Source organism: Eleutherodactylus coqui, chromosome 1 (genome assembly GCF_035609145.1).
Source record: "Eleutherodactylus coqui strain aEleCoq1 chromosome 1, aEleCoq1.hap1, whole genome shotgun sequence".
Classification (NCBI taxonomy): domain Eukaryota; kingdom Metazoa; phylum Chordata; class Amphibia; order Anura; family Eleutherodactylidae; genus Eleutherodactylus; species Eleutherodactylus coqui.
The window spans coordinates 126,639,997-126,653,008 of record NC_089837.1 but is presented as its reverse complement, the minus strand read 5'-3'; the positions used below and the strand labels follow the sequence as shown (position 1 = coordinate 126,653,008).

Here is a 13,012-nt window from a genome sequence, read left to right as displayed (position 1 = left end):
ATCTAACTATGTGCATACAGTTCCATATCTTAGGACATGTTGGTCTCATATTTTTCTCTATATTTTGTATTCATGCCTATGAGTTTACTCTAATAAAACTAATTAAAGTTCAACAATTTCATACTGACAGTAAAGACCCTTACCAGACTCTCTTAAGATATTATGTGCCTCAAAGTCAGCTTGCCGCAATGTGCTGAGCACTCCGGTTGTTAAGAAGGTAGGAGTGACATCAGTGGGGGGCTCTTTCACTTGTGGTCCAAACACATAAATGACTCTGAAAAACAGAACAAAGTCAGATTAAAACTACTTCATGAGGCAAAAACATTCAAAGTTCAAGGAAAGAGGGACAATACACGGTGTGACGTCTAGGACAGACCTCACACCTATGACACAGCTTACAATTAATTGCAAGTGACCAACCTGTTAATGTTGTGACACATTCGAGGAATTAGTCTGGCTAAGTACATGAGAGAGTCCCAGTGTGGAGTGTCTTTGCTGGAGATACCACAAACATAGCTGTAAGAGCGACAGTCACCCTGCAGGACAACAAGAACATTACCGTACTACCATACTACTGCGAAAGAAGGAAACTAGAGCAAGCAATACTCAACATGCCAAGGTCAAAATACCGCTGCTTGGCCTAAACCAGCGTTTCCCAACTCCAGTACTCAAGTACATACACTAGATCATGTTTTCAGGATTTCCCTGAGTATTGCACAGATGATGCAATTATTGTCAGAGCCTCAGACATTGGCACAGATCTTCTCTACAGCACATCCTCAAATCGTGACTTGTCGGAAGTACTCGGGAAATACTGGCCTAGACACATTGGGAAGTACCGGGGGTACACAGGTATCCAAGTCTTTGCTCATTAAGAAAAACTATGGTGTAGAACTAGAAAGAGCACCGCCACCTTTAACCCCAAGGACGTGACAATTTTGAGAAATCTTTATCTCCACTTTTTAAAAGCCATAATTTGTCCACCCGTCACATAGTTACATGAGCGCTTCATTCCTTGTGTTGCGAGCGGTTGTTTTTATTGATACCATTTTGGTATACATATAATGTATATCTTATTCATTCCGAGGGGTCGGGGTGAAAAATCATCAATTCTGCCATAGTTAATTTCTTTTAGTGTTTTTTTATGGCATTCACTGTGCAGTATAAATGACAACTTTTTTTTGCTGGTCGGTACGATTAAGAGAATACCAAAATTACGCATTTGTTAGGTTTTTCCATTTTGTACCAAAACGGATGCTGTACTGAAACTAGCTATACATGTTCACATTTGTGAAGAGCTCACTCCTCAGCAACTCCCCTTGTTCAGTGCCCTAGACCAAGCGTCTTCTTCATCCAATAGATCAGGTGTTTTTTCTATGACTACGGAGACAGATCCATTACTAAATAAATGATGAGGGGGCGCCATATTCAGGAACACCAAGAATAAGGTGATCACAGGAAGTCCTGCTGCATACAAGTCAATGGATTCTGCATGTATGTGCAGGGACCTCCAGAGAGGCAGCATATAAATAGGGCTAGTCTATGCTCAATAGCTGATTGAAGACTTTTGATATTTCCAGTACCAATTTCCATTCTGCTCTACCCAGAGCATTTCCAGGCATTTTAGATTACAGTTTAAGCTCTATATCTAAATATCAGAGAAACAGCTGAAATAAAAGCACCCACCTGCACTCCAACAGTTTTAATAGGTAACAAGAAGGCATTCAGTGAATGTAGACTAGTAATGTGCATCAGTTTCTCCTGGTCCTCTTCTGTTGTACATGCTTTGACTCTTTGAAGCAGAGTGTGAGGCTGTGAGGGATAACGGCATATTCATGAGAGACATCCCAATACTATCACAGACCGAGAAGTGCAATTTACAGGTAGGTCTGGAAATAGCGCTTGTGCTGCTACTACTACTAACAAATTTAAGAGAACCTGTCACATTGAAAATGCAGTTTGATCTGCCTGCAGCATGTTATAGAGCAGAAGGATATATAGTTGTGTGGGAAAAGATTCACTATAACTTGTGTTTAATACATTTAAAGGATAACAAACCTTTTACAAACTTTTGCCGGTGACCCCGCATACCTGCTTTTGCTGTACCATGGATGATCGCGGACGCTCACTTTCGGTCATGCGCAGTACAGATTTTTTTTATTCCTAAGTGTCTGTTTTTCCCGTGTCATCACTACGCGATGACGTGGGTACCAACGGCCTATTCACAATGTTAATTACGGATGGGCTGTGGGTCAGACGGCTTTCTACGATTTCTCTTCTGCTTGTGGAAATCACAATTCCTTTCTGCAAGTGTCAAGGAAAAAGCGCGTTTACATAACATGCTTTGAAAGGTATTTGCTCTGGATCCTCCGTGTGGATGCCAACCATGGATTCCCCAGCAAAAATACAGTTGTGTGCAGGTGGCTTACGAGATGATTATCACTTCTGTGCTTTCAGGTAGGAGTGATAATCATTAAAAGAATGGAGACAGCGTGGGACAGATCACTTTTGGCAGCCAATCTACATTCACAGTAAGCGGGCTTCATAGATGGCAGATTGTCATTTGAGTGACAAAAGATAAAGGATTGAATTATCGTTCAGTCACTGACTTTACACTGAGCGATGGTTTAGTTTCGCACGATTCAGCAATAAACTGAACAATAATAGTTCAGTTATCAGTGAATAGGACCACCCACTGGACTCCTAAGCATAAAAATGGATCAATGGATAAAATACGAGGAGAGATGAGCGAGCACGCTCGTTTAAGGCTGATGCTCGAGCGAGCTTCGTTTTTTTCGAGTAACTGACAACTCGTCTGAGCATCATGTGAAGGGGCGGCGGGGAGAGAGAAAGAGAGATTTGTTGGGACTATAAACTCCTTCAATTTCACTGCTGGACTAGAAACGTCATACAAGCCAACAGGGAAATCAAATACCTTATTAATCTCAGGGGAAGAGAAGAATACATAGACGTGTACCTTTTTAACACTTGCTGAATAATCTGCAACTATTTTTAATATGTTGTTTGTTTCGGCAAAATCTTTGCAGATATAAGGCTCTTCGGCACATATAACACGAATGGCTAAGCCTGGACCTAAAGGGAAGCAACAGAACACTTATTAGAGCAAAGACTGATTTACCAATAAAGCGCCAAGAGAGTGACTGCATATGGCGGGGGCCAGAGGAACCAGCAGAGACACCCTCCTTGACTGTAGGGTTCTTTAAGGCTGCAGCTCTCTGGGATAGACATAAGCCGTGTGAGCCACAGTCACAAAGTTGGAGATCACGGTCTTAATTCATTGTAACACTATGAAGCTGAACGCTACGTTGCGAGGCATTTCACCCAAATAAGTTAGGTGCAAACGGCTTACAGTAGAATAAATCTGTAGAAAAAAGGTTTTGGAAAACTCAAGTGATATTTCGATTTGTGTACCTGGAAAGGGATGTCTGCTCACAAGTTCTTCAGGAAGCCCAAGTTCTCTTCCTAATATACGAACCTCATCCTTGTGAAAATCTTTCAGTGGCTCTATAACTTTTCCCTAAAGAAAATACAAGTTATTTTATGACCGTGCAACTTAATAAAATAACAAAAAACTTCTCTCACTTAAAAAACTTGACCCAGAAAAGTTTAAAGAGTTTTCCTATGACTTAGAGCCCCTCTGCCCTTCCTAGTTGCAGGTGCAGCCAATCACTGGCTATAGAAGGTCACTGCTGTGGCCAGCGATTGGCTGCGGGAGTCACACATTCTGGCCAACAGCGTTCAAAAAGAACAGAGCAGTTGTAAAGCAATTTTAAGTAATAGGAAAACCCCTTTAAAGACCTTTTTTCACCATGTATACAAACTGCCCAAGAGTCACGTTTCAGATCTCTTTCATTATTCTACAAAGCATGTCAGTACTAAGCCATTCTAGAGATGGGGCAGATGGTTCAGAGCAGAATCTGGCATAAAAAACGTCACAAAGTTTGCAGTACGCCATGTTTTGCATCAAAATTTGTGAACTTTACCTTTTCTCCGCAATTTTGTACAAAAAGTGACAAAAAAAAAAAGGGGGTGGGAGCAAGACATAGCAGGAGGGAGGATTTACTAATTCCACTATAAACTTACTATACTGGCGTACATTATAGTGGAAGTCTACATCGACACAGCTGGTGTAAATTTCCCTTCATGTGCCTAATTTGTTAAGAGATGTATGCCTGTTACATTAGGTGCATCTTTAGGCCAGCGCCGTCCTTATTAAAATTGGCATATGAGATGCTGGTCTTATAAATGTACCCCTAAAAGGTGGCTTTACACAAGCAGATATTGTCCAAAATCGCTCAAAAGTGCAATTGCAGCTGACTTATCCTGTGTAGACACAGGACCAGACGGGGCAAGTGAGCGACAACTGAGGAAGTGGTGAGCAATTAACTTCCAGGTGTAGGTACAGACGCGATATCATTGGGACGGCTGTGGCGCTTAAGTGCTCAAAAGATGTACTGTGTAAATCCACTATCAGTCTACAGATCAGGGCTTCTACCACCAAGCTGGTGCCATGATCAAGCACTTCCATATGAAAAGAAGTCTATCTGCTAAGACTCTTTGAGGAGGGCCAATTACCTCGACTTCTAGATCCTTTTTATTTTACAACTCAATAACCCCCACAATAAGAGACTTACTAGTATATCTGGACTTCTCTAAAGCCTTTGACACCGTGCCACATAATAGACTAATATAAAAAATGAGACAGCTTGGATTGGGTGAAAACGTGTGTAATTGGGTTAAAAATTGGCTCAATGATAGAAAGCAGAGGGGGGTAATAAATGGCTCATACTCCGATTGGGCCACAGTCACTAGTGGGGTGCCACAGGGTTCAGTATTAGGCCCCATTCTGTTCAATATATTTATCAACGACCTGATAGAGGGACTGCAGAGCAAAATATCAATATTTGCAGATGACACTAAATTATACAATATAATTAATGCAATGGAGGACAATGTGCGGCTACAAACGGACCTGGATAAGCTGGGGGCTTGGGCAGGAAAATGGCAAATGAAGTTCAATGTTGATGAATGTAAGGTTATGCACATGGGCAGCAAGAATGGTTGTTACCAATATTCACTTAATGGGGTACCGCTAGGGAAAAGTGATATGGAAAAAGACCTGGGGGTACTAGGGGACTATAGACTAAACTGGAGTAACCAATGCCAATCAGCTGCTGCAAAGGCAAATAAAGTTTTGGGGTGCATTAAAAGGGGTATAGGGGCGAGGGACGAGAACATTATCCTTCCACTATATAAGGCACTTGTCAGGCCTCACATGGAATACTGCGCACAGTTCTGGTCACCGGTGCTCAGGAAAGATGCTACGGTATTGGAGGGGGTTCAAAGAAGGGCAACTAAACTAATACATGGAATGACGGAACTGGAATACCCAGAGAGGCTCTCCAAATTGGGACTATTTACTCTAGAAAAAAGGTTAAGAGGCGACCAAATAACCATGTATAAGTACATGAGGGGACAATACAAGGATATCTCCCATGATCTGTTTAAACCCAGGACTGCAACGGTAACAAGAGGGCATCCGCTACGTTTAGAGGAAAGCAGGTTTCATCACCAACATAGAAAGGGATTCTTTACTGTTAGAGCAGTGAGACTGTGGAACTCTCTGCCTGAGGATGTGGTGATGGCAAACTCCTTAGAGGAGTTTAAAAGGGGGCCTTGATGTCTTTCTGGAAAGGAAGGACATTATAAGATATAAACCTTAGGCTAATTGTCAATCCGGGTATATAGGCAGGTAGGAACTATTAGGGGTTGATCCAGGGAACAGTCTGATTGCCATTAGGGAGTCGGGAAGGAATTTTTTCCCCAAAAGCGCTATTTGGCTTCTGCCCTTGGGGTTTTTTGCCTTCCTCTGGATCAACACAGGAGGATAGACAGGCTGGACTAGATAGACATTGTCTTCATTCAGCCTTACGAACTATGTTACTCTTTGAGGCTCATTAAAAACAGAACAAAAAAAAAATCCACTCCTGGCACCCCCCACAGTATAAGAGGGTCTTGGAGCGCAAGATCTCACATTCTGATTCAAGGAGAGCTACTTACGGTTTTAAAAAAATCAGTAATTAATCAAACATTTGGTAATTATGCTCTAAGCTTTGAATTATTAGGAGTCGTCGAACGGTATGGGGCGTTTTTAATGAGGGCCAATGAGTAAAGCTTTTTTTTTGCATGTTTGAGCAGAAAAAGCCAAAACTGAACATCCCCATAAACCTCTAAAGTTAAATCAATGCTACAGGCACAGATTACAATGTAAACTACAACTAGTAGTCAGCAATAATCTGAACGGTCCTACCTGAATTTTAATGGAAATACATACGACCTGCTTAGAAAAAAAAATAAATAAAACTCCTCTTTAAACTCCAAAGACATTACCTCTTCTCTCAGCTTCCGGATGAGTTCTGTATCGTTGTGATGCGTTTTAATAACTTCAGCTTTAACACTAGCAATAAGAGACGCACTTTCAATCAGATCCGGTCGTAATGTGCCTTGTGCAAGGAAAACCTCATCGGGGTTAAGGTTCATTTCACCAATGACTTCATTGGCAATCTACAAGCAAAGTAGAATCTATAGGTGAATTTACATGAACACACAAAACATGACAATCCTAATAACCCCTTCATGACAAAGTCTGTTTATGCCTCAATGCCCAGCTAATTTTTTAGTTTTTTTCATTGTTGCATTCCAGGAGCCGTAAACTGTTATTTGGGGCACAAGTTGTATATTTAAAGGGGTTGTCCCGAGGCAGCAAGTGGGTCTATACACTTCTGCATGGCCATAATAATGCACTTTGTAATATACATTGTGCATTAATTATGAGCCATACAGAAGTTATAAAAAGTTTTATACTTACCTGCTCCGTTGCTGGCGTCCTCGTCTCCATGGTGCCGACTAATTTTCGCCCTCCGATGGCCAAATTAGCCGCGCTTGCGCAGTCCGGGTCTTCTTGTTTTCTGAATGGGGCTCCGTGTAGCTCCGCCCCGTCACGTGCCGATTCCAGCCAATCAGGAGGCTGGAATCGGCAATGGACCGCACAGAAGCCCTGCGGTCCATGGAGACAGAGGATCCCGGCGGCCATCTTCAGCAGGTGAGTATGAAGACGCCGGACCGCCGGGATTCAGGTAAGCGCTGTGCGGGTTGTTTTTTTAACCCCTGCAGCGGGGTTGTCTCGCGCCGAACCGGGGGGGGGGTTTAAAAAAAAAAAAAAAGCCGTTTCGGCGCGGGACAACCCCTTTAATGGCATTTTTGCACAAGTATAATGTACTGTTCAACTTTTATCATTTACTTATTTATTTTTTAAAAGGAGGATTTGGGGAAAAAGATTGCCATTTTTAGGGGGAGGTGGAGGGGGCGGGCGATTTCATGTTTACAGCATTCAGTGTGCATACTAAATAGCATGATACCATTATTCTCTGGGTCAGCAAGATTCCGGCAATACCAAGTTTATCAATTTTTTTTAGGTTTTGCTCTTTTCGGACACAAAAAAAAATTAAAATTTAAGATTTTCCTTTGTGTTGTCGCATTCCAAAAACCATGTCTTTTTTATTTTGCCATCGACAGAGCTGTACGAGGTCTTGCTTTTTGCAGGATGAACTAGAGTCTTCATTTATTCAATTTTTGGGAACATATAACATTTTGATTGCTATTTATTCCATTTTTTTCTAGAGGCAAGATTAACAAAATCTGCAATTCTGTAATGGTCCGCCCCCCTTCTATTAACCCTTTCCAATCCACTGTCTGACCTCTGAAGACATTATGATTTAAGGCTGTATAGCACCAATGTTGGAAGATGTCCATCGGGGTTCTCTTACTGTATATTGCCAGGCTCTCTGCTGTCGGAGCCTATTCAACGTGTCACCTCATGCAGTACTGGCTTTAGCCAGCAGATAGCGCCAATGTATAATGGTAGAAAAAAATATGCCCCCTAGGAAAATCAGGATACTAATTGGATTGGAAAGGGTTAAGTGTGAAAAAGTATTGTTTATCGCTGCATTCCGAGACCTCTAACATTTTCCTTTTATGTGTTCACAGTGTGCTGCGAAAGCGGCATTTTCTTTCCAGGATGAGTTGTACTTAATAATGGTACCATTTTTTTTAGTCCGTGTGACGATTTGATTACTTTGTAGTCCGCTTTTTGTAAGGCAAGATAGGGAAAATTAACTTTTTTTATGACACGCACTGTACAGGTTAAACATACTAACTTTTCTCTGCATCATCACGAAAGCAGTGATAACACGTGGGATTTTTTTTTACATAGTAGAGGGGGAATGGTGGGGATTTGGCATTTTTTCCTCTTTTACTTGTCACACCAACATCACCAATTAAATGGGTAAAAAATTACAAATAGCCTGATGGGCCAGAAAGTTTGACAGTCCAGTATGCAAGGGTCATCACCTGGTTTGCTCACCTAAAACTTACTAACATTCTATCACACAGAAAAGCCTCACTTCCATCCGATGGAAAGTGGAACTCAAGGAGTGGAGTCCAACGCGCATCAGCATCACAAGGGAGCCCATTCTAATGGGGACAATGTCCTCCGCCCGTTCCAAAAACATTGAGGGGCCGCTCGAAGGAAAGGGACAGTTGAACCACAGTTACCGACGGTCGTCTCCATCCTGTATTTAGTGTACCTCCTCAACCTAACTTTCATTCCTTCCTTACGTATGCTAATAGAATAAATACCCTAGGACACTGAATTATCTAGATTACAAAAACATCTAACAGTTTTTGGGGTATGGTTTGCTTCCTTAAACTTATTGACAAAATACAATTCGCCCGTGAGATGCTAAAGCACAGAGTCCACTCCTGTTCAGGAACATCGCTATGGCTCTAGGGCTTTAAGAGTAGAGTCCAAACTGCCTCAGCACCTCAAGGGCGCCCACTAGGAAACTTGAATATCACTTTTATAATTCTAAGGCTCACGTCCACAGGCGTTTTTGCTTTGCGTATTACACATGTGATATCTAGTGAGTACTTTCACTGATCCATGCGCATGTAGACACTGTGTATCGATTCGCACAAGACAGCTTGCATCATGCTCCATTTCTCTGCATACTACACAGCATGACCCCTATATATTTGTTTGGGCAGCGTATGTAACCACTATCCATCCACAATACATTGCGTATATGCATCCATGCTATGAAATAGAGCAGGGAATTTAAAAGAAAAAAGACAGTCACACTGTGCATGTGATACAAGGGCATGCGCCGCCATACGTGATCTCTGCCGGCAGACACGGTATTTACCAACACTGGTAAAACGCTACGGAGCTGAAGGAAGGGAAGAGGGTGGGGGGGGAGAACAATTACACCGCGTTTTACCGGTATGGCTGTGGACAAGAGGCCTAATACACTACTATACTTCAGTATTGCAGTGTATTAGAGAGTCTTTGAGTCTCATAGGTCACTGTAGCTGGCTGAATCTGAGACCATATTAAAGCCTCTGGGTACACACATTGGAAACCTGTGATCGCAGGGGTCCAATGGGTGAGAGAAGGAGCCCCCTCCTCCCACTGTCAGCGTTTTACATGCTGCAGTGTGACCGCAGCATGTACAGAGTTAACAGCGGAGATCTATGGTTTCTTCAGTCTGTGCGGTTAAAGCAGGTTCCAGGCTGTCATCTGACAGCCGAGCACTCGGTCTCCCTGGCACGGGAGATCCTTGCTAGGCTTCTGAAGCAGCAGTTGTCAAAAAACAGAACATCATAATAAAGCACCGTAACAGCCGCCGTGAAGTACGTGAATGACCACGTAAACATGACCATCTTAATAAGAGAGAACTGCCAATATGTCATAGTCGGTGAGATCCAAGGCCCACCCCCACATAAAGTACAAACCTTTACAAAGGTGTCTCCAATGATTTTCCTCTTTTCCTCCGGATTTGTGGTCATGTTAAGGGTCTTGCTGATTCTCTTACGGGGTGTTCGGTCCTCATCGGATATTGGCAACGTTGTAGTACCATTGTAAAATGAATGTGCTGCATTCACAACTGTGGAGGAAACAGATTGGGAATCACTGCTTATGAGTCCATTTAGAATGGCAGGGAGCCAACAGTTGCTTTTAATTCTGAAAATACACCCCTATGTTTTAATATATGTAACCTTTTCAACCCCCATGGGTGCAACGACTCAAGATGGTTTCACGTTTTCCCATAAATGGTGTCTTATATCGATCCCTTACCCAGTAATACATTTCTGGTGTCTTGTCACCTGTGTTTCTCTGGGACTCTATACGTTGATTGAATACCTTAAAATATGAACTGAGTCTACACGGCCGCGGTTCCTGAGATGTGGGACCAAACCGTATATTGGAAATGTTCAGGAACGGGTTTGATTAAAAAAGGAAAAAAAAAGGCAAGGAGCCAACAAGTCACTAATCCTAATATGCCATAATGGAAAGCAATCATTAACAGCAAACTAAAGGCCTATTTACACGGAGCGATGATCTTATCTGCTTTCAGCTCCTTTATTCTCCGGCGGGAAACAATGCTATCAGCACTACCCGTGGAGAACTAAGGCCAAATGATGATTTTTAGGTTGGCCTGAATTTAACGATCAGCTAGCAGTGCACGATGGGCGCGCATTTAGACGCAACAATGATCGCTCAAACGATCACTTTTTAGTGATTTTTGAGCGATCCACGCTCCTTGTAAATGGGCCTTAATAGACCTACTAGTTTATTACGGAGATTTACAATGAGAGTGACAGCATTACCCTCACATAACCACTAAAACTATGTAATTAAATACTGCAATATGTTAGAACTTGTTTTACAAAGATGCAATATGTCTGCAGCGTTGTAATACAAGTTATATCATTATATTGCAAAATTATATGTTATCGCCTTAAGCAGCACATAACTTTCACTTTGAGTTACCAGAATAGCCCTTTAACGCTAGAGGACATACAGTTACGTTACTGGGGGTTTGTATGGAGGGTGATTGGAGGTCGATCTGGCTCCATACAATGCAGCTGCCGGCTCTCTCCCTTACAGCTAACATCTGCCTGCAAAGCTCCGATCATCACTCCCGCTAATCACAGCTGTTAACCCTTTAAAAGTCGCACTACTTTCTGACAGCGGCATTTAAATGCTTCGATTGGAGTTCAGGAGTCACGAACAGCCTCCAGCAACGAGATCGCAGGGTGCCTTTTGGTTCCCATGGCACCTGAGGGGCCTTTTAAAAGCCGCTGCCATTGCAGATTGCATTGCCTATCAAGCCGAGCCACTTAGATTTTTTTACATTTTTCAGCACACTATATGGTACATTACATAGTAACATTGAAAAATACAATTCATCCTGCAGGGAAAAAAAAACAAACGAGCCCTCAGATAGCTGCGTTGATGGATAAAAGTTATGGCTTTTTGAAAGGGTCAGGGAAAAAATGAAAAAGAAAAATAAAGGGCCGCGTCCTTATGGGGTTAAGTTAGTATTCGGAGTGAGATTTTAAAGTGTGTGTAAGAGTATGTTCAAGAGTAGCTGCAAACGGTGCGGATTTTCCACTGCGGAAATCCTTGCCATTGGTGCGCATTTGGACACAGTTTCTGATGCTTCTTCAACTGAAAAAGTGAAATTGGCTACAGATCCAAATCAAAAACAGTGTGGAAATCTGCAACGATGGTGCAGATTTTGACACTTTTTAGCTGCGATTTTACATGAGGATAGAGAAGGAGAGGCTGGTATTCACTTTATGTCCCCACCGCTGATTAACCCCTTAAGGACACGGCCTATTTTGGGCTTAAGGACGCACCGATTTTTGGCGGATTTTCTTCTCCATTTTTCAAAAGTGATAACTTATTTATTTTTCCATCGACGTGGCCGTGTAAGGGCTTGTTTTTTTGCGTGGCGAACTGTAGTTTTTATCGGCGCCACTTTTGGGTACATAGACTTAAAAACTTTTATTATTTTATTTTTTTATGATAGCAGGGAGAGAAAACGCATCAATTCTGCCATAGACTTTTATTTACAGCGTTAATCAGGCAGCATAAATGACACAATACATTTTCTCTGCGGGTCGGTACGGTTACAACGATACCAAAATTCTTACTTTTTTTAGGTTTTTTTCAACCTTTCTGCAATAAAAAAAAAACCCTTTTTTTGGAAATCTTTTTTTTTTCTAAATCGCTGCATTCAAAGTCCTGTAACTTTTTAATTTTTTTTATGTGCGGAGCTCTATGAGGGCTTATGTTTTGCGAGACAAGCTACAGTTTTTAATGGTACCATTGTGGGGTACATACGGCTTTTTTGATCACTTTGATTGCGTTTCTAGGGAGGCAAAATGCTAAAAATTAGCATTTTGCCTCAGTTTTTTAGCTTTAACGCTTTTTTTCCGTGCAAAGTCAAAAACATGTGCACCTTATTGTATGCATCGTTACGGACGCGACAATACCAAATATGTGGGGTTTTAATTTTTTTATGCTAATATGAGAAAAAGCATAAAAAAGGTTTTGTTTTTTTTCTTTTTTAACACAATGTGTCCCTCTGGGGCACTTACAGTACAGCACTGATTATCGCTGTGATAAGGCATAGCTACGGCCCTGCCATGACTTATCGCTTATATAGCGATCACAGGCTATGGCAATACAGGACGCCAGTGGCTAGTGTCCTGTTGCCATGGAAACAGGCCGGGCTTTCTGCAATTATATCGCGATAGCCCCCCAACTTCACAGAGGGAGCGCTCTCCCTCTGTGAACCCCTCCCATGCCACGATCTACACAGATCGTGGCAGGGAAGGGGTTAACAGCGAGGGGGGCGCATCTCCAATGCACCTCGCGCTCTTCCCAGCACGTAAGTTTACGCCCTGTTCCGGGAAGTACCCTGCTCCCAGGGCGTAAACTTACGCCCTGTAGCGGGAAGGGGTTAATAGACTTCACAAGGCTCTCAGTCCAAGAACTTTACAGTTGGTTCAAGATCAAAGAAGGTCAAAATCAACCAAATTTAGCATGAACAGTTGGTGCTCTAATGTGTATGGAGCCTGT

At 42.3% G+C, this 13,012-nt stretch overlaps 1 protein-coding gene across 2 annotated transcripts in view; it reads right to left on the bottom strand.

The window, feature by feature from the left end:
• The window catches only part of GMPS (guanine monophosphate synthase), a 45,466-nt gene that overhangs the window by 5,979 nt on the left and 26,475 nt on the right, over window positions 1-13,012 (bottom strand). For both annotated transcript variants that reach the window (XM_066600189.1, XM_066600198.1), the window contains 7 exons: window positions 9,874-10,025; window positions 6,412-6,585; window positions 3,433-3,538; window positions 2,978-3,093; window positions 1,687-1,812; window positions 421-536; window positions 144-274 (listed from right to left, as the gene is read on the bottom strand). In XM_066600189.1, coding sequence (XP_066456286.1) covers window positions 144-274; window positions 421-536; window positions 1,687-1,812; window positions 2,978-3,093; window positions 3,433-3,538; window positions 6,412-6,585; window positions 9,874-10,025 — 921 coding nt within the window. The remainder of the gene's footprint in view (window positions 1-143; window positions 275-420; window positions 537-1,686; window positions 1,813-2,977; window positions 3,094-3,432; window positions 3,539-6,411; window positions 6,586-9,873; window positions 10,026-13,012) is intronic.